General features: G+C 37.8%; 2 protein-coding genes across 3 annotated transcripts; both read right to left on the bottom strand.

Annotated features, from left to right (window-relative positions):
* Positions 1 to 358: 358 nt before the first annotated feature.
* LOC145780603 (uncharacterized) lies at positions 359 to 15,437 on the bottom strand. The gene is made up of 10 exons (XM_082592229.1): positions 15,301 to 15,437; positions 14,438 to 14,631; positions 11,158 to 11,281; positions 10,807 to 10,866; positions 10,115 to 10,373; positions 8,908 to 9,008; positions 7,817 to 7,906; positions 4,390 to 4,624; positions 3,367 to 3,992; positions 359 to 2,628 (listed from the first exon to the last, which is right to left on the bottom strand). The coding sequence occupies exons 1-10, from the start codon at positions 15,311 to 15,313 to the stop codon at positions 2,594 to 2,596; spliced, it is 1,737 nt and encodes a 578-aa protein (XP_082448355.1). The 5' UTR covers positions 15,314 to 15,437; the 3' UTR covers positions 359 to 2,593.
* Positions 15,438 to 16,575: 1,138 nt separating this feature from the next.
* On the bottom strand, positions 16,576 to 21,665 carry LOC145781034 (retinol dehydrogenase 13-like). Of its 2 annotated transcripts, none has more exons than XM_082592741.1 (8): positions 21,476 to 21,665; positions 21,009 to 21,127; positions 20,466 to 20,621; positions 20,208 to 20,324; positions 19,426 to 19,526; positions 18,628 to 18,856; positions 18,003 to 18,108; positions 16,576 to 17,706 (listed from the first exon to the last, which is right to left on the bottom strand). In XM_082592741.1, exons 1-8 carry the CDS (start codon positions 21,562 to 21,564, stop codon positions 17,523 to 17,525), a joined length of 1,101 nt encoding a protein of 366 aa, XP_082448867.1. In that variant the 5' UTR covers positions 21,565 to 21,665; the 3' UTR covers positions 16,576 to 17,522. The 2 variants fall into 2 exon arrangements, with proteins under 2 accessions (XP_082448867.1, XP_082448869.1); XM_082592743.1 differs by having other exon boundaries at positions 18,820 to 18,856.
* Between the last annotated feature and the right edge of the window lie 242 nt (positions 21,666 to 21,907).

Below are 21,907 nucleotides of genomic sequence, written 5' to 3'. Positions count from 1 at the left end.
TAGAGACATACTTTGGTGGCTGCCCAAATCGGCATGATGCAGTTGGTTAAATGCATTTCGTACTACAGTTTGATCACCATGCAATGCAATACATCAATACGGGTGTGCCAAATGAAAATTTTGCGGCACATTTCTTGTGCAAATAAGAGGCTGTACTTAGTTTGATAGGTAAAATGTATTAATTTATAATTTTGCTTAATTCATGCAATTTTGTAGCTTTTCATACAGCAATTTTTGCCCTAATAATTGCAAGATTTTGCCCGGCTTCGCGACGTTTTGAAACAACAGGGGGGCAGCCGCCCCCCTGGCTCGTACGGCTGTGACTGTGATAAAGGCACACAAGAATGTTTAAGTTTTTTTTATTAATAACTGACACGCAATTTTAACCGTCAATCACTGCGACTTTTGTGCAATTTTGAACGAACAATTTAGGAGATTCTTGGAACAGTCGTTCTGACTGTTGGCTGCATAGCCGATTGGTGAGAACCCTGGAACGTCAATCGAAAGCAGTGGCGTAGCCAAGAGGGAGGGGGGGGGTTTGGGGGTTACAACCCCCCTTTTGGCACGCGTGTGACGTCACGATATTGAGAATGATGCCTTTAGTCTAAAAAAAATTGCCTAATTTTAAACACAATTGCATTAAAAGAGCAAGTTTTGCCAATACCAAACATCTCAGCCAGGAATTAGCAACAAGAGAACATAAAGACTTAGCTTATTTCCGAAAAATGCCGAATAAAACATGATCTTATTCTTTTGCTATGCCACCAAACACCACCACTTTACAGGAATATTCGTAACCACATTTTTGTTGAAAATGCTCTCAGAATGCACCAAATTCAAAGTAAATTTTTCAAAATTTTCTGGGGAGGCCCCCCATACCCCCCGCCGCTGGGTCGTCAAAACCCCCCCTTTCAAAATTCCTGGCTACGCTACTGATCGAAAGGGTGCCGTTCGATACCGCTCAACAGAATGCAGCTGTGTCTCTGGCAGGACACCTAAAGGCACGCTTAAAGGTGGACACGAAGATTGGCTTCCTTGCCTTTCCCGTCCACTTAATCTAAATCTTCAACCACCGGGTGTAAGCCTAGATACGACAAACAAAAACAACCAAACTAACTCCAAATTAATTCATTTGCGAAAGACGTTCACTGTGCAGTCTGTCCATTGTCCATGAAGAATGAGTATGAGACAAATGGAGCTACGCCACGTTTTGACCATTGCGAAAACAATGCACTTTATTGCGCAATAAAGGAAGTTGCAATCTTAGCAAAGTTGCAATTCACTCTTAATTAGGTTGTGTAAGACCTCTTAATTAGGTTGTGTACAGTAAAAATGTAGCACACATACGTTGCTGAAATGAAACTGGTAGTCTACTTGCGTGGAGATAAAAGAAAAAGACGAAAACTTACATTAAGCATAAATTTGAATCAAAATCGAGTGCAACACTACCAGTTTTTTAATAATTGAAAAATGAAGTTTGCTTTAATTTATGATTCAGTAAATTTACCCCCTCGGTAGGTGAAATTTACCCCCGAGGGAGTAAATTTAACCCCGTTAAGAACTCCTGCAAGAGATGCAAACTGATTGAATCTTTCGATTGATTTGATCCGGGCCGGAGATGATTTTAGGGGCCCAGAACCTATCCAAGGGGTTCGTAAACTTTAAGAAACCAACCTCGTAGCTATTCTTTGGATATAGAGCGTCAAATTAATCTCTCTAGCTACGGCATCGCCTGCACACCAAGTGTGTTGTTAGGCTACTTCACTTGGCGTTCCTGGTAGCTTTTGTCAGCCTAGTGTGCTAACCATTGGTGTAGTTTAGCTTAAACCCATTCGGTATGATCAAAAAAGATGTTAAGAAGATTATCAAAAGCAAAGTTATTTGGAAAATAACCAGAGGAAACACGCTTATTTGCAACGCCATTCCCAATAGTTATCGCTGCTTTATTGTCAATGGGTAAGTAATCTCTTGGATACTTTCACTTCTAGCCCGCAGATTGTAAGCTAAGTAGGTTTATTAGGCTATTCAGCGTTCACTCATAAGCAGATTGTGTGTGGGGCTACCAGAATAAAGGTAGCTTATAAAACATAGTTAAAATGATCTTTATGATGAGAAAGTAAAAGTAGATGAATTTCAAGGATTAAATTAGTTTTAGGTGTTCAACCTGCTGCAGTGCAAGGCCAATAAGTTTGAAACACTGGTGCCAACAAAAAATGATTGAAAAGCTTCTATTCGCCTAACCAGCAAAAACACGATAGTAGGCCTATGGTAGCCAAGCTTACACATCTATCATCATTTATAATTGAATGAACATGATATATTTCAATTTCTCATATAAAATAGGCTACTGTGCGCTGCGATAGAAACTTTTTTAAAATGCATTGAATAGCAGCAAGTTGCAAACGTTGTTATTAGTTAATTAATTAATATCTCATTAAAACATGATGATATTTTGCGAGTAGTCTAATCATAGAATTTCTCCATTTCCTCATAACTGAGCAGTTGCAGGTGACCCTCTGTTTCGCACAGAAGCTCTTAATTTTCCACTAGCACGATTGATGGCATGGGAAAAAGAGTTGTCTTGAATTGTTTGTCACCTTTGCACATGCAATGGAACCGCTTGAATCTCTGGAACAAAGAGAAAGAAACATTCAACTGAAAGCAGTTTTTTGTCGTATCCAGGCTTAAGCCCGGTGGTGAAAGATTTGGATTAAGTGAACAGAAAGGTAATGAAGCCAATATTTGTGTTCCCCTTCAGACATGCCTTTAAGTGTCTTGCCAAAGACACAGTCGCATCCTCATGAGTGGTGTCGAACTGGCGTCCTTTTGGAGCTCACACCACCTGGCTATGCAGCCGATATTGATAGTGAATAGAGTATAGTCACTAATTCGATGGCAGCAAAGTAGCTATAAAAAATCTCACAACATAAAACTTGGCGCTTCATTGCCTCCAACCTTGGACCAGGGGAAGAAACTTAATGATGATGCTTACGACACCACAATAAAAAGAAAGCCAAAAGTACTTGGCGTAAATATTGGCACACACAAAAAAAATGGGTAAAAAAGGTATACCCACCGCACCAGACACAACTGTCATCAAGTGCGAATTGTAGAACAATTTTAAGTTGAAAATTTGCTTCAAAGCTTTATGCTTTTTACATAGACAAACAGTATTATCGTGAATATCATTGAACATCGAAATTCGAATGAGTCTTCACTAATTATTGGAATTACAAATTTATAATTGCTCGGTTAAACCATTTAACCAACATTTGTGTTGTGAATGAATAGGTGCAGCTCAGATTATTATAAACCTGGTTTCATATTTGCAGTCAGTAGGCTAAATCAATCATTTTTTTTTCTCACCTTTATGGTTTGGTTCATTGACATCATCTAAGGATTCATAAATGTGATCAGAATCTTCCACTTGTGACTGTTGTTGTTTTGATTGGGTGCTTTCAACTTCGATGTCGTGAATGTGGCGATTAACTCTAATTGGACCATGAGATGGGAGTCGAGATTGGTGTGGATGATAAGTTTTACTTTGGACTTGGGTCTGCAGATTATTTACGTCTTCTGCATATCGGAAATCTTCAGGAGCCCAAGCAGTCGTCATTTGTGGAAAATACATGGCTGGACTTGGTGAATCTGGTAACTGGCTATGAGTATTAGTCTCATATCTTCCGCCATGCAAAGTGAGCGATCGTCTGTGATACAATGACCTGTCGTTCAATTCTGCACCGACATTCTGTCGAGCCATTATGTCCAGGGCCGGGGAAGGCGGTCTCGCATGAGCATATTCTTCAAACATGGAGTACGGCTGGTGATGAGAGTGCGGCCGACGTCTCTGATCATCTCCAGATCTGTAACCGCCATCATTTCCTCCGTCATTGTAGTGACTTCTTGGGGACTCTCCTCGGTAACGTCGCGAACGGTGTCGATGACGATGATGGCTTTCGCGACGACTACGCCGATAAGTAGTCTCGGTCATTCTGATAAAATAGTTCACTTGAACAAATGTTAGAAAATATAGAAGGCATTTTTATGAACTACTTTTTCACTTCTTTTCTAACTTAAATGTAGCTAATTTCTCCACGACCTAGGTTGATACGTTGTTGTCGTCGCGTGGAGGCTTGCGAGCACCGAGGAATCTGTCAGACAAGCAAGGTCATGGAACTATCATACTTGATCTGAACTGATTACAGATAAGCTGCTATACCAAGATTAACCCAACCCCGCCATCACGCCAAAGCTTATATGAACGCCAAACGAAACTGCTATCCATATTTCACAGAAGAGATACAGAATAGAAGCTATTTAAAAAGGTAGCCTATAATCGGCTTGTGTATTTTCAATCTGGCTTTCTCGGTCTAGAAATTTGATGCTTACTTTGATAAAGATGAATCAGATATTCGCGAATCGGCTGATGAACTTCGCGATGAAGCGCTGTAGTATGTCGATACAGCTTCAGTCATTGATTCTATCCTTGACATGGAAAGTCTTCTGCTTCTTGACCTGCTGCCTCTGTACAATTGACCATAAGGTGGCGGTGGAGAGTGGCGTCCGTGCGAATGCCTCTCCCGCGACTGGCTTCGGTTCGACCGGCGATTGTGACGACGAGATCCTATCGAATTCAGACGGAAAATTATTTTTTATTGAAACAGCTATTAAATTAAAAAGATGCAAACTACAATGTTCAAAAACATAAAAATCTATACAATATTTGTTGAGCTTTGCTGTGTAGCCTAAAGAGATCATATTCTTGATCCTCAGTTAGGCTACTCTTGGCTTTTCGAATGCCTGACTTTTATAAAATTGCTTGGACCACAACAACACCAAGCCTGGGATATGTAACTCGTGATATCTAATTGCTGATTAGCTGGTTTTGGTGTTCTTTAAATTTATCTTAACCATTCAAAATTATTAATTTAAGGATATGGAAGATGTGGGATTGATAGAAGAGAATGAGCACAGAAGGCTGCTTCAAAAATTAAAAATTTGCACCGGTGATCTATTATCGTGGAATTACAGCCAAAAAAGAAGATCCAAAATTATAAACAAATGAATACCTGAAAATGAGAATGGCCCAAGTCCAAGTGATACTATTTCGAGAAAATCAAAAAAAACTTTACAAATTTTTTGTTTGTTGAAGATATCAAAGCCTGGTTAATATGGGTAGTTACTCATGGGAATAGACAACAAAAAAGCTGTATTGTGTGTTGTTGTGCGTTATAGTTTATGCGGTGCGGATCGTCAAACTCACTGGATTTGGACCCTTCTTATATTCAGGACTTCACAAATTTGTAATGCACTGCGCTTTGCTTGGATATATTGATAGATAGCACCTTGCCCACTGGCGTAGCACCCTGCAATACCTGCAGTCGCAGGGGGGCCCCGCACCTAAAGAGCCCCACGTTTAAGGGCCCCCTCTCGAGGTTGAACACCTCTTTTGTTTTGAAAAAAAGCTTTTTTGGGACAAAAAAACGAAGCATTTCTTAGCTGAAGATGCAGTGACAAAAGCCACGCAGGGGGAAAGCGCTCTCGCTAGGTACGCCACTGACCTTGCCCCATTGTCATATCAAAATACATTCATCATGAAAGAAATCTGAGACTTTTGTTATGTAGGCTACAGTAAAAGCAGTTTTTCAGTTCATTGCGTAAGATAAAAGCAGTTTGTGTAAAAAGTAACCCTTTAGTTTTCATAGTCTGAGTTTTGTGCATCAAAGAATGCATCTTCCGTTGTAACGAGTTGGTCTATCATGTCTCTTGTTTCTTGGCGCAAGTATTTTTTCAGTTTGATAACATTTTGCTTCTTCGCAGCCTTAATCGGTACTTGGCTAGAAGAGCACTGACTAGCTTCTAAGGTAGGAAGAGCGTTAGGCTTAAGGATCCGAAATTTAGTTCGAACGAGTCCCATCATATTCTTTGAAACGTCAATTTCAAACGAATGCTCCTTCCTGAAACGGAAGCTTTTATATTCTGACACGAGATACTTCTCAGCTCCCCGTTTCGTCGCTTTTTTGGAATATTGAGCCAAGTGTCCACGATAGTCTTTTGTCAAGTCTTGGGTAACTCGAACCAATTCAAACTGTTCTTCAACCATGTTGATCCATCCATCATACCATTACATCTTCTCTCTCCGCCGCTTCATTTTCTCAATCGTAGCAAAATGCCGGTCACATGGCAGAAAACTGTGACCTCTTATTAGCAGATTATGATCAATAGCATCAAAATCTCCGTTTTTTACCAGTGTCTGAAAAAACTGCACTGCAGTGTGGACTATGGTTATGGTTTTAGCCCCTGCAACCGTCAGAATAAACGTTTACCTTCTTGACTCCGGGTAAAACTTTGTTTTGGAGATAATGATGAAGGCACGAAACCACTTCATTTGCTCCTCGCTTTGCAACAGTTTCTGGCCACATGTACATCGTAAATGTTTTCGTTTTTGTGCTGTACACACAAAAGTTATGCAGCCAAATTTGCCGCATGTAAAAAAATTCTCCAACAGAAAGGTGAGGAAAAGGTATGTTTTGTTGAAAGTCGATAGCTAGTGTCTCCGTTTCTGGATCGTTTTCCGCCGTAACAGAGTCAGCTTTCAGCTTTTCATAAAAAGACTGAGCTTTGCGTTTGTGGAGTTCCGAATCTGATTGGAGTTTTCTTCGCGTTGCTTGATGTTTTTCACTTTGTATCTTGATCTCCATTTCGGCGCATGTACCACATACATCAGATCGTGGCCTTCCAAATCCGTAGTTAAAAAGTAATTAAAGTATATCCTGTGTCTAACAGGGCATTGTACAGATTCTGGTTCTTTCCCAGCTTGAACCTGAAGGTATTCATCATCAGCGCGTTTTAGCAATGTGCGGAAGAATATCTAATATGTATGAAAGAATGGCCGAAGTCCTGGACTTGAGCCATTCTTCTAATCATACAAATTTATTTGCCTTCGATAACACGTTTCAAAGCGTGAATTTGGACCTTTCTTTTGCTCTTAAGGTAGCGCTAGGCGTTAGTATTACGATGGTGGGTATAACTCATTTTGCTAAAAATGTGGACTTGGGCCCTTCTCATTTTCAGGTATTCAAATGTTAAAACCTTTGATTATCATGTTTTTACTCGTTGGAAAAGTTAATGTTGAATGGGATAGCACAAGGGAAACGAACAAAAAGGAAGACAAAAAAATTAAATATTTTGACAATATCAAGAGAATTTTGCGAATGAAAAGTATGCCGAAAGTATAGGCTACTACTAAAGACAAAACACAATGGAGGGAGTTCATATGGGAAATCACAGCTGATTAATAATGATCCTCTGTTGAAGAAGAAGAAAGAATCATGTTTTAATGCGATTTTTGTCAAGATGTCGGTGAAGTCTCTACAGTTAGGCTATCTTCTGGAGACACAATAATTTGAGAAATGTTTTAAAAATTCGGCAGACGTCAAAACCTATTTTCTTAGTTGGTATTCATTCGGAGTACTTTGCTTTGCGACGATATAAGTTGGGATTTTTAAAATTTCTTGGATGTCTCAACACAACACGTTAAAACATAGCCTACCACATGTGAGTAACAACATTAGTTAAGGATGCTGTTCCGATGGAATTCTAACCTCAGCTTCCGCCAAAAGAAGCGGAATTAAAAGTAACAAAAATGTCTGTTAAACAATCAGAAACAAACCAAATCAATAAGCAAGCTTGTGTTTGATAAATACATCCTGTAGGCTACACGTAGGCTTACAATTGGCCCGTTGTGGAAGTCTAGTACAGTGCTTAGCCCATTGTGGAAGTCTAAAAAAGAAGCGTAGTGTAATGTAGCCCATACCTTGATCGGCTTCTATTGATTTCATGGACCTGCGAGTATGGCTTCCTCTAGTTATGTCTTCAATGTGACCTTTTCCATTTCTGTACATATCTAGAAAACACATGACTTGTTAGCCTACTAACCTGCTGTCCTAAAATGCAAGCCTACTTTATGACTAAGTAAATGTCGACAACACATATAGCTTCGGTGTTTCCCATCATTGGGTCTAGAAAATACACAAAAATATCTGTCATTTACATAGCCTAACTATTTATAGGCTATATAGATGTTCTTAAAAATGTCTAGAATTTAGCTTAAAATGTGCATCAGTAGGCTATTTCATTGGGTAACCTGAGTAGCCTAACTCGTCTAAGGTAGATCGGTCATTTAATCTCCAAAATCGAGTAAACAAAATCGTCATAAATCAAAGAACTGTTTGGGTAGGGACAGTGGAACATCGGGACGACTCGCTTTACTGATTTTTCTTGTAATATGGACAACTGGAGGGTCACTGCGAAATTAAAAAATTGGCAAAATTGCAAAAAGTTTTTTTTGCTTTTACATAAATTCCTTTTTATCAAATGAAATGCTATACTTTGCGTGAGATTTTGGGTGCTAGAACATCGGCAGAACCTTACTACAGCAGTGTTAGGCTAACTATTGTTGCCACTGTAGCGTGACATCTATCGCTGCATTATTATGACTAGAATAACATTAAATAAACATGATATCACGTATTTTCATGCATATATTTTGGCAATACACACTTTGTACACACGCAGCCAGGTCACATGCACTGCACCTTGCTATGCGACACATGGCGGTAGACCTCAAGCTGTATTCGCACCAAATTTTGTCATAACACTAAACCCTCCAGTTGTTCACCTTCATTTTGAGTGAGCAATCCCCTACTTCTACCATCCCTAAGTTTGGGTAGGTAATAGGCTACAATAAATAAATAAAAATTTTGAAAAATCTTAGATGTCTGTCGTAAGCACGATTAACCTCCAAAAATGAGTGAACAAAAACCGTCATATATAAAAGCACATATGATTATAGCCTAACATAATAAACAAAAATAAATATAAAAAATGATGTTTCAAAATGTTTACTCTGTTCTGATGGTCTTCTTGTGAGAGTTGATGCATCTGTGTGTATCCCATTACCTGGCAGATTGAATGGCTTGTTAATCGTTGTTGTCCTTGAAAGGCCACTGAAATACATCGCAAGATATTAATTACTAACGTCAGCTTAATTCACGTTTTCATCAGAAAACTTGCTTGACAAGTCTGCTGTTGTAGCGGCGAAAATATGGAGTTCGCCTACGGCAAGCTGTTGCGCTTTGCACGCGTTTACTTCGTGTGGTGCGTAGGCTACTGTTGTAAGTTGGGCTATCATTGATTCACGCCGATGTAGCCGTTACAGATTTATAGCATCATTGCATGCTCAAGGCTTGTGGTGCAGGAAATCACCAGAAATGTTATATGCCGTAGGCCTACACAGTTGTTCGAAACGATTATTAGTCGAAAGAAGATATATCAAAATTTGTCATACATTTAATTAGAAAGGACACAAAACCATATCGACAGAATAAATTTTGTGGGAAAACAAAATGAAATATGTTTTCTTGAATACCGTACACTTAATAAGAATATATTTTGTCTAGAATGCACCTGTAAGCTAAACCTACATTATTGACAAAACGTTGTGTTTCGATTATGTAAAAAAGATTTTTTTTTTTCATAATAGGGCTACAACAAAATGACGAAAAAGTTTGCGCTCAAACCAAGTAAAATATTTCGAAACAGGTTCAAAATATTTTAGCTTCGAATAGCTCTAACGTTGAATTCGAATTTTGTTCAGATGATTTGTTCACTAAAAGTCAACATCTAATTTCTTCAACGCATACGCAGCTTCCATGCATTGCTAATCTCCAAGCTGAAGCGGAACGTGAATAACCCTTTATATTATATTAATTAAAACCACCTGAGTAACTTACAACCTGACTGTATATTAAAAATATTTCATTTCCCCACTTTAAAGAGAAAATTTGTGGACAACAACTCTATTTCAGATCTGTCAATCAAGAGCAAAAACTGGTCAACTTCCTTAAGACTTGAAAGAAAATGTGTGTCATAACTAGGGGCTGATCCAAAAAGTAGTCTTGGGGAGGTTCAACAAAACACAACGATGTGCAGGTCTACATTGATCGCCCAGTTCGCCCCCCTGGATCCGCCACTGGTCATAACATAAAAAGTACAAACTAAGGAGGATGTAGTCCAAAGTCTATATAGGCCTAATCATACAGTCTAAACGCACTTGTAACTGGACCTTGGATAGAGGCTCCCAGTTTTTGGAAAAGCAGAAGCAGTGCTCGTTGTTTTCTGTAGTTCTTTCATTTTATCTTTTCTTGCTTTTTGCCTTCTTCTGTTGCAAATATATCGCAGGATAATGGCAATGACAATGAATATTCCGACTGCTACTACCGAGGCTATGACAGCAGCATCTGAGGCCTCTTCTACCGCGAAAGTGGTTTCGTCAAGCTCATCTGGTACTGTGACTGGTATTTCCAGTTCACCTAGTTTCAACAGCAAAATATTGCATTAAAACATAGGATTTAAAATACTGCAATTATTGGATAACTAAAATGCAAAGCTAATTCCTAAAAAGGGCGTTCTGTCATTTTTCACCGACGAAAACAGATGTGTATATTTCCTGTTTACATTAAAATTGATAATTCACGCATTGTGGGTTAATCATTTCAATTATATAATAAACGATCACAAGATAGGCAAAAAATCTATAAAAAATATGGCTACTAAAATTCACAATCCACGGACTGCTACATAAGAACATTAGTATAAAATGTTGTTATGACAGGATCCACGAAAATTAATTCCGCAAATATTTCTTTATGACTTCTTTTCCCAAAACTTTGGCATCTTTGTGATAGCCAGACAAATACTATATAGCCTACAAATTGCGGGAAGTTAATTGCACAATCAACGTACCAGGTAGATCAAAACGGTCAATTCCAGTAACCCGTTTGTTCAAATATTGCGTATCACCGTCTGAAAAACATCTATCATGAAGCTAAGGTAAAGATTACTCGTGTGAAGCATTTATGTTGGTCACATAGTACGGTAGGCTATAGGTAACATTCAAAGAACAACCAGATCAATAGAAATTTGTTATATTAGGCTACCCGCAAGATATATCCTGAATCGAGCCAAGTAGCCCAATCGACAGTAAGCTTAGCCTATATCTATAACAAATAATACTTTAGAAAAAGGTTTCAGCACTGTATATGGACTAAGCTTCACAAAGTGAGAAATCAAATATTAGCCTGTTGCAACACTTACATTTTTGGCAAATATAAGGGTAGGCAGAGTTACAATTGACTAGAGCAAAGTTTTTTGATCTCGTGCTTTGGCCTTTTATCATGGGGCAGTTGGTGCCTTTTCTTTTTGTTCTTTTGCTGCGAATCTATTGCAAAAGCAATAAAAATACCATTACTTTATTTCAATTATAAAAAGGGCATACAATTGATGAAAGATGTTTTAGACCGGTACTTCCCAACTTTGTTGAGCTCATGGCCCACTTATCTTGACATATTGGCTTGGGCCACACTATGAAGTGGCTTGGGCTTGGCTTGGGCCACAGTGTCGTCCAAATTGATTCAAACAGGGAAAAAAGCATTGTTTGGACGGTATGTTCTATTTCGTCAAAGTAACGTTGAACAAACTAAAATAGAAGAACAAAACAATAGCCTACAAGGCTACAATAGGCTACACAATTTATCGTCAATGTGCACTTGGCACTTAAACTTTCTTGTTTAGATTATTTGAAATGATTACATGATAGCGATATCAGATCAAGTCGACGTTTGATAGTCGACAAACTCATGGAATGTAACATTTCCAGTTTCAGTGTAAGACTGTTTGGACGTTCAGTTTCAGTTTTGTTGCAGTTGAAAAGCCGCACTCACAAACGAGCAAGGTGGCAAAAGGCAAGAGTAATCCGATCTCGCCCTCTGACAATGAAGTGTATTTCTTCATTGGATCTTTATCCTCGGACTGGGAAAGCTTCTTTGAGAGCTTAATCTTGGCAACTTCGCATACTTATAGAGGCTTTAAATCACTGACGCAAGCCTTGTCACTGAGATTGACAGAGTGCAGTTTCCAATTGTTTGTGCTGTTGCCGGAGAATTATTCCATCCACTGGATTCCCTGAATCGAGAGCAGTCCTTAACGTGCATTGCTCAAGCGCACACCCTGCGAGTCGAACCAGGTCCATTTGATCTGGATGCTTCTTCGTTCACGACTTAATGCGCTAACCAACTGAGCTATCGGAGCAGATCGATTGTATAAATCCAAAATGACGAGGATCTAATTCTTGATATAGAAGCTTGACACGGTTGCAATAAGAAAGTTCCATAAGTTTATTCTCGAGTTCCACAGACAAGGCCACATCCTCTGCTGCAGCCTGCAGCACCAACAGTAATGGAGTTTTAGAATCCAAAGGTTTCAAGGACGAGGATATTTTCAAACATATTTTTTGCAATAATGGAGTAAAATTCTGGATTATAACCTATTGGTTGAATAATGTTTACATGAGCAGTAAAACAAGATTTTTGTAAAAGAATGAAAACATCGTTCAAGTCGTTCATCCATCACCTTCATTTTTTTCATACCTAACTTTTTCTTCCACTTCCGAAATTTCTCACCAAATAAAAATATTAAGTTGTCTTCACTTTATATTTATTTCTACCATACTGACTTGCTGGGTTGATTCAACTTGATGAACACATTTTGAAGATTGACCAGCTTTAGGCATAAACCAGGCATAGAAGTGGTCATGAACGTTGTGTTTAGTGAAAGATCAACACTGATCCTAAAGCAACATAACGTCTCGTTTTAAAGACACGATTACAAAAGCGTCGCTTTGTGAGCCACTTAACTTCTCAGTGGTACATGAACTGCAAGTGATCTGAACTGCATCTGTTACACACATTAACAAAATTTCTTCATTGCAGAGCAGATTTTCTTGCTATAGTTTACAGTCTTTACACCTACACCCTGCAGCCATGACCTCAAGTAGTTCTGATGACATTTGCTTCACAACGATATTTTTCTGTGCAATCAGTAAGTTCATTTCATATCATATCATGTTATTTTTCGTCAATAACGCGTTCGGGACGAAAAAGATACTACTAACTACTGTATAATAGTTGAATAGGCTGAATTGCCTACCAGTAGGTCAATGAACGGGAAAAGGTGGCAAAATCTTGAAAGGTCTGAAAGCTACCTGAATGCAGTACAAGTATATGTAGGCTAAGCAGTTTGCACGCCACAAAACCCAAACAGCAAAAATAAAAAAAAACAAAAAAAAACAAAGAGAAACACATGTGTAGTATCAAATAGCAGAACAGCGTAATGTTGGATTGAATTTGCCAGTTCCAATATTAATGTGAATGATGAGAACATAAAAGATGACAGGAAACGGTGGCGTATGAACAGCACTATCCCCCTTGGGTTGTAATGCGTGGAAGTTGAGGATGTGCTTTGCCAGACCCAGTCTTACCCCGACAATTCGGTAATGAGACGAAAAAATAGGAAGAAGGAGATGAGCAGTCATTCCTGCCACCATAATAGTAAGATAAAGAAAAAAAACTGAACACAAAAACCCATCTTCAGGCAAAAGTCCATTTCCATGTGGGTCAGGAGAGCATGGCTACAGTAAAGGTTTGGCTACATGTCCAGCTCTTTCCAAAATTGATCTGACTATAGGCTATAGCCTACCATGATGAATTTCATTCATTGATGCAGCGCCATCAGTGCACACACCTACTCAGTTCTTCTAATCAAGGTTGTTTTATTTTTTTTATTTTTAAAGTGTTTTTGTAAAATTCTTCCCAGACTTCTTTTAATAGCTTTGCTTTCCAAAGATTGGGAAGCTATAGCCTAGTGTAGACAAGTCCTAATAATTGAACTTTGGATTCACTAGCCTACTACTGGTGCAAACGTAAAAGTGTTTTATTCACATTTCTCCAACGCTTTACACTTTTTAAATTAGTTTCAAAATAAAGCCTAATAACAATTTAGTAGTTTAATAAACTTTGCCTTAAAGAAAATTACTTGTAGTCTATATTTTACACTTGACAACTATAATAGCTTTATTTTATTATGAATTCGAAAAAGTAGTTAAAATTGGACAGGTAAATTTATTGCTACTGGGGGTGTAAAAGCAAAATTATAAACATCAGCAATCGACAAAGCAATACAAGAAAATCAGCGGCAAAATTCGCCCCTTCTCAATATGGATGTCACATATAAACAAGGGTTGATGATCATGTGCGGTTGCATGCTTAATACACCTTATAGGCTAATAACGCACAAATGGTCCGCGGCTCACTGGTTGGGAAGCACCTGTCTTATTAAAACCTATCTTGATTTGCTCAAGAAAACACAATGAAAATAAATTGAGTCAATATAAAATTACAATGGTTGTACAGTAATTGTATCAGAAGATTTTAAGTTGCCCTCAAATGAAAGCGAAGTAGCAATTGGGAATGCCATTGCTGCATCGGTGAGCTATTTTCATAAGGCCTTTTGCTGTATATCTTACTTAATAAATGCTTACGATATAAGAACCTATCCAATTATCATTTCCTCCATGCTTAACGAGTTGCTCCTTGATGTACTTGTTGTTTCGTGGATCAACGTCCACTAATCGGGCGCCTACAGATTTGCAATGGGACTGGGCTGCTTCGAAACTTGCGTGTCCGCCAAAGAAGTAACATGCGTCAGAATGCTCTTCATACCGCTGCGGGCAAGCTGAAAAATAAAATGAAGTTTTCTTTCCTCGAATTTCTCACGCCAGTCAAATATGGACCCAGTCATTAGTCTTTACGGTTTGGTTGATTGGTGGGTTTGAATCTTTATTCTCGGACTGACAAAGCCTTGATAGGTTATTCCTGCTAGTTTCACATAGGCTACTGGTACTTTTAAAGGGTTTTGAGTTTTGACGCAGGGCTGGTTACCAAGATTGGCAATGTGAAGTGTTCGATTAGTGAAGTGTTGTTGCCAGGGAATTATTCAATTCATTAGCTGCCGCTGAATGGAGAGCAGTCCGTAGACTACGTTGCTCAAGCGCAGAACCAGCGCCACTTGATCTTAAAGCTTCTTCGTTTACGAAGTCTCGCGCTAACCAACAGAGCTATCGGGGCGTACAGCCCAATCATAACCACCCATCTAACTTTACGGGCCACATGTGGCCATTAGTAGGCTACAGCTATCTATGTTTACTTTCCTGTTTAATGTTTATAAAACACTTAATTAGACGGGTTTCAAACATATGACACCCTCGTGAAATCTGATTCTCATAATGGCCCTATATAGAATGGTGAAAAACATCTTATTGTGAGTAGGGCAAAAAGGCAAGAAATAAGCGTCATTTGATATTTCAATAGCCCTTACACAACGCAATTCACAAAGGCTACTTACGTTTTCTAACCATTTTCGAAAGCAAGAATATTCAGCAAAATCCTTTAAAATTCTCGGAAGTAACTTCACAAGAGGAACTGTTTGATTTATCACATCCAGGTCCGATTGTGTCAAAGTCAGCTAGGCTATAATTCACTGTGAATGGTTATTTAAAAATAATAGTTTAAATCATGACTTAGGCTATTTCTTTTAGTTGTACTTAGGCTGCTAAAGCTATAGGCCTACTGTAGGACTTACGCTGATCGACATTTTAAAAATTAACAAGGTTGTGATTAATTAATTCTGCTTAGTCAAAAGTACGTTTTTGTCAGCAATGGATTGCTGGTCTTTAAAAGTGCTGTACCGTAGTCTATTTGTTGTCTTGCTGTGATCGCAAGTGAATAAGTACATTTTTGTCTGCACAAGTCATTTTACAGTAAAAGCCCTCAGGCCATGTCGATGTGTAATATGTTACTCAACAAAGTTTTAAAGCGTTCAGGTAATGCCTCCATAAAATTATAGTCCAATAAACCATTGCTTCAAAACAAGTTTGTTTTAAAGCTCATTAGGGGGATTACAGATTGGTTGTTGACAATCAATATGCGCAACAAATAGCCTATGAAAAAAGAGTGAGAGCGTACGAGAACTCTTATGGCTTGCAATCGAGTACCGGTAGTGGGTTTACTTTGGGCTACAATAAGGAAAAGTATAAAAAGCATCAGTGATTTATACTGGGTTCTTTAGATACCCTTGACCAGTACGTAGCCTAAGCTACACACAATTTTCTCGGTAGGCTTAGGCTACGCCTACCGTATGCTAATGCTATAGCCCACTGATATCAGCTTAGACCAGTGGTTTTCACATCGTTTTTGGATTACGACACACCAAAGAGTTTCGGCTTCCAACGCGACTAACTACCCCACCGTTTTTCTTTTAAACATAGCGTTTTTACATAATTATGTCCGGCCAGTGGTTAAGCGCCTGATTCTGTACACAAAAACCTGAAGTGCTGGTGTGCGCTCGAGCAACGTATTCCAGGACTGCTCTTCATTTAGCGGCATCTAGTGAATGAATTCACAAACAAGCGGAAACTTCACTTTGTCAATCTCGGAAACAGGCCTGCGTCAGTGGTTCAAAGACCTTAAAATAAGCTAACTGCCAGGAACAACGTATCAGAGGCTTTCTAAGTCCGAGGATAAAGATTTAACAACCAACCTCTACCTTTTTGATTGAAACTGTTGCATTGCAAAGCTACAGTCTACGTCAGTGCTCTTCAGCTGGAGTTCCGCAAGGGTTTCTCATTTTTAATGACAATTTTTGCTTCAGTATGTTGATGAGACATTCTGAGTTTTTAGATTACATTGTCGCATTCACAGTTCAAGCAGGTCAGTTACTTAAACAACAGGTGAGTTCCAACTTTTGTAAAACTGTTCACTTTATAAAGTGTCTAATTAATTTTAGTTAGCTGCATGCAACTTAAACTACTGAGAACTCATTCAACAAGGCACATTGTTGGCAATATGGGGCAAACCACGCCTTGTTGAATTAGATTTAATTTTATAACATGATCTGAAAGCAAATTTTATTTTCTAACACAAGTTTTTTTTTTACTTTGAAAACGTTAGACCTTTTCAAAAAGTTGACAATATTTATCACAATTCCATGTAAAATATGCAAAAATGATTAAAGCAGATAGCTCGGAAACAAACGTCACATCGTTACGTAAGCAAGAGTATCAGGTAGCCACTTTAACATAACAACTTTTGTAAGAGCCGGTAAAGCTTCCAACCAATCAGAAGTTAGAGGTAGAACAGAGAAAAAACGCAAACAGTCCTAATAAAAAATGAACGTTCCGCCGTAGCCAGCGTGGCATAGAGGGTTAGGAAATACAATTCGATTCCCACCCCCCTGCCATAACACTTTTTTCTTCTGTAATTAGCAAACAAAGCTCAAAGCACCTATCAACTCTCTGACTGAGTGCTAGAAGGGTCACAATTGGACGGTAACCACTTAAACAAGATTGTACTGATTGGTTGACGATGTCATTGGGTCTTACTGAGAATTAACATGTTAAAGTGGCTACCAGTGTATCACACTACATGAGCAAATTCAATTTTAGCACAGAACTTGCGCAACACAATTGCAGTTTTACCTGAAAATTCTGCATCTATCTTGGACAAATAATAACAACCAGATTCTAACAATTTTAAACACATCACATATTTTCCTGCGGATAAATAATGCTAACTGGGAGATTTTAAAGATTGAATATTCGTATCCGAGCCTGCAAGATCATTTTTTACAACACCAGAGAGAACTGTTTTTAATCGGCTTTGCACATCCGTCCACTCTTCACTCTTTCTCCACAGAGTGTCGACCAATTGGTCTTCACAAACTTCACAGGTTTTAAATTTTTCTTCACAATCACTGAAAATACAATAAAAGAGTTTCACTTACTAAAAACATATTTTATACCAGTTGGGTGCAAAATAGCGTCCATGTTTCGTTTGACATTTCGTGATGAGTGGTTTTTCACTTGCGGGCGGGTGATTAGCCCAACTGGCTTCGCTAAAGCCTCGCTGGCCTACTGGAAACATCTTCCAGCGTTTCCACGTCTGCACCACGTTGAGGTGAGGTTGGTTTTAACAAACATGCTCACTGCTCAGCGAACGAAGCATAATAGACCAAGACCTAACTGCCACGACCTCTGCGAAGAAACATACTCAAAATATTTTCCGCTGGTGTTCGCCTTCGTTGGATCCGAAGCTAAATGTAAACTTGTCTGGGCCCCTTGACGAGGTGTTTTCATGGCAACCAGCTTTATTGGTTCTGAAGTATAAGAAGTTTTATTAGCACAAGTGTGTATCAGCGGTGCAAATACATGGAATTAAAATTGCCTGAAAAGTATTCATCATAGTTATAAACACTACATTAACATGATGCAGAAGCGTTGTGGCTGATTCTCTTTTGCCATAAAGATGCAATAATGACGAAATAAAAAAGATCATTGCATTAAATCTCATTTTATTTTCTCTCATTAATGCATATCAGCACACCATTAAACAGAAAAGGCAAATCTTTGTAAATTTCGTTGTAGTATTTGCTATCTCATGTTGAATGCACTGATGACTGCAACATGAAACGCGTTTGGTTGATTCTTTGTTAAATCAATTCCACTTCTGCACCCCAAGAATTGGCTAAGCATTCTTTGATACTTCCATTCGTCCACTTAGTTGTGCAATAAAAGAAAATGTGCTTGTAAACAGCCCGGTCACAAAAAAAAACCCAGTACAATAGGGATTTTTTCGTTATTCGACTTTCACTAAAGGGAGAAAAACTTATACTCACTTAACAAGAACAATGGAGATGCAAAAGGGGTATTGGAGTAACGATTGATGTTTGTGTCCACAATGCCAGGGCTTAAGCAATTACAAGTAAATTTGTTGTTATACTTGGAACTTGCCAGCCGACTTAAAGATTCTGTGAAATAGATGTTAGCTAATTTGCTTTGGTAGTAAAGCTGCGTCAGTTGGTCGTCACCTTCAAGCGAAGACTTCTCGATGTCGTCAAGATCGATCTGTTATGAAAAATTAAAAATATATGCTTTAAAAAATTGAACCGGAAATATAACTGGGAATTCATAGAGCGTGAACTTGCTGGCTCAGCGAGTCTCTTTGCACTGCGTGGAAGAGGCCAATGCGTTGAAACAGCACTGACTGCAGTTTTGAGCATAGCATGTTACACAATTACACATCGATGAAAATAATATAAAAAGACAAGCCCAAACTATTTTTACATTCTGTTAAAGGAAAACGACACAGTTTTCCATCTCTTTTTGGTCGGTTACTTTGTTGTAGATATGAAACCAAGCACAACAGAATTTACTGCATTGGCAAGTTTTAATTAAAAAGACTGTTGTGGATCATGTTATACAATTTCTGTCGTTGTTCATTGAAGAATGAAGCATGGACATTGGACATTCAACACTTTCGTATGGCATTTCTCTAATACGTCAATACGAACAACACCTCTCTTTTTATTGTAGCAATCCATATGGTACGATAGTACCTACATTTAACTTTAAAAGATTGCCGATAGTTGACCGTAATTAACATCAAACCAGTCAAATAGGTCGTAAAAACATACCTTTCCTTGTTCGAAGGAAGAAGCCGTTACATTGATAACTCTTCCTGGGGCTTCCCCATTTACGAGATGATCAAGCAGTAAATTGGTGAGAAGAAAATGACCTGTAGATAACAGAAGACACATTTTTTTTAATGCAATCTAAAAAATAATTCTTTTTTTTATCACAATAAGGAAAAATACAACTCAAAATATAAAATAATGTCAAAAATATGACTTTGTTTTACTAGTAATTGATAATAATATGTTTTAAAAAAACATCAAAGTAATTTACAGAATAAGGCTAATTTACAGAGAATTTTTTTTAAATATTTCAAAACTTTGCCTTTAAATAAAGTTTAGTTTTTCTGTAGCATGAACCAGGGCTGTAGCGTAGAATCGGTAAAAAATATACAATTCCAACTTCTAGATTTATAACTGGCCGAATCCGGTTTTATTGTTGCCAGATTTTTTAAATCTTTGTTCTTTTTTTAAATTTAATTTCACTTTAGTTGTGACCCAAATTGAAACAGCAGCTTCCACAAAAAACTGAAAAGAACACACACTTCTATTTTCTGGCAAAGTTTTAGAGCGGAAGACGAAGAATAAGTAACAATATGATTCAAAAAAAAGATTGCAAATAGAAGTTTTCTTGACCATGGTTTAGTATCAAGCCGGAGTCAGCTTTTATTTTAACAATTTTGACTAATGACAACTCAAAATCCCTACGATTCCTACTCCACAGCTCTGAAAAAAATTACTTGAAACACTAACTATGAAAAACTTATGTAAAAAAATTACTGTACCAAGGTAATTAACACCAAACTGCCTTTCAAATCCATCATCGGTAGCAGGTGTAGTTTTAGGTGGTCGTGGTTTCATCACACCAGCGTTGTTCACCAGAACATCAATGTGTGATAACTCTGCAAAATTGTACATCCTTGTCAACTGCTTTCGTACAAATTATATCAAAGCATACTTTTTGGGTTTGATGAGGCAATGGCCATGAAAACGACACAAAAAACTTCACCTTACAAAATGAAAACCAATGAGATTCCAGCTACCTTTGCGTAATGTTGTTGCAAAATCAGTGACTGAATCTAAATTAGCGAGATTGAGAAATCTACAAACAACATGGCGGTTTTCAGTTTCTCCCCTAATCTCCACTGCCGCCTTCTCACATTTTCCCATATGACGACATCCGAGTACAACAGTGGCACCTGCAAAATTTGTTTAATAACAAAAAACCTTGCACGACACATTCGGAAAATTGCACGTTAAACTAAAATCTATTGAACTTTTTAAAGTAAGTAAAAATAAATCTAAAAAAATTAAAAATCTATAAATACATTAGCAAAACTAAAAAAAAATGTAGCAAAACCATAATGATTCATCACAAGTATTATAGAATGCATAACAAAGTTTTTAGAAACTGCCACTAACCCTAACAGCTTAAGAGATGAATCAGTTCAAACAATAAAGCATTCTCATATCATCAAAATGCGTGTGGGTTATCATTGAAGTGATATAGAAATGACTTTGCAATGTATGGAATAGAAGTCTTGCAACACAACTTTTTAATACATCAAGTCTTACACATGTTTCACCTCTTTGAGCTAATTCTTTTGCTGTAGCTTTACCAATTCCAGAATTTCCACCAGTGATCACAACAACTTTTCCATCCATTCGATCGTCATTTGGGCATTTTTTTCCTGCTTTAGATTCCCTGGCATGAATTTCAAAAAAGGTTTGATATGTAATTTTGAGAGCACAAATTTAGTTACAAGTAGCCTACATATAATCAGTCAGTTTTGGTTTTAACATAACCATGTTTATGTGAGTTTTAACAATTCGATCAGATGCTACTTTTATAGATCCTGCCACAAAAAACTGTTTGAATGTTGTTATCTCATCAATTTAAAACTTTTATTCTTGCATACCGTACCTGTATGAGTGTTCACTACTTTGTTTACATTAAAACTAAATATTGCCTGGCACTGAGAAAATTGCTGCCTTGTTTTCAAAGCGAAGCACATTTCACATTTTGTAACTTCAACAAAGAAATAAAACTTACCGTAACAACATAATGCCTCCAGCAACAGATGAAAATAGAGAAATTGGAACTATAACACGATTGAAAATAGGACTGTTGACAAAACTCATTGCAAAGTTTTATTATGGTGACTTAATCATAAACAAGAATATGTAGACTGCTTCAGCAAATGGTAAAAAAATCCAAACCAAACAAAGCCTAGCACATTTGACATTCCTTTTCAAATGAAAAACAGCAAATAAATTGTAGAAATCAAGAAAATATACTGTAATATCTTTTGAGTTTTGACAGGTGTCAAACCCACAATGATCTTTTCATTCTTTTGCACCTCCTTCATTTGATTTGTGTTGTTTGCATTCAGCTTAACTGAAATGATCTAGCCTACCTAATAGCAGATCGAAATCGATTTTTTGCAGTTTATGATTGAACTGACTGAAAATAAATTCGATTGTG

Source organism: Aplidium turbinatum, chromosome 12 (genome assembly GCF_918807975.1).
Source record: "Aplidium turbinatum chromosome 12, kaAplTurb1.1, whole genome shotgun sequence".
Taxonomy (NCBI): domain Eukaryota; kingdom Metazoa; phylum Chordata; class Ascidiacea; order Aplousobranchia; family Polyclinidae; genus Aplidium; species Aplidium turbinatum.
The sequence above is the reverse complement of the archived record's forward strand: the minus strand, read 5'-3'. Positions and strand labels throughout refer to the sequence as shown.

Bases quoted from the DNA above. Each gene is read 5' to 3' on its own strand.
- LOC145780603 (XM_082592229.1), bottom strand. The intron at 10,867-11,157 runs GTAAGTGTTGCA...GATGTTTTTCAG, and splicing joins CCCTTATATTTGCCAAAAAT to ACGGTGATACGCAATATTTG. The intron at 3,993-4,389 runs GTAAGCATCAAA...CTATTTTATCAG, and splicing joins TCTGATTCATCTTTATCAAA to AATGACCGAGACTACTTATC.
- LOC145781034 (XM_082592741.1), bottom strand. From the start codon at position 21,564: ATGAGTTTTGTCAACAGTCCTATTTTCAATCGTGTTATAGTTCCAATT. The intron at 18,857-19,425 runs GTATGTTTTTAC...TTTTCATAACAG, and splicing joins CTTCCTTCGAACAAGGAAAG to ATCGATCTTGACGACATCGA. The intron at 18,109-18,627 runs GTGAGTATAAGT...CTTATACTTCAG, and splicing joins ATCTCCATTGTTCTTGTTAA to AACCAATAAAGCTGGTTGCC.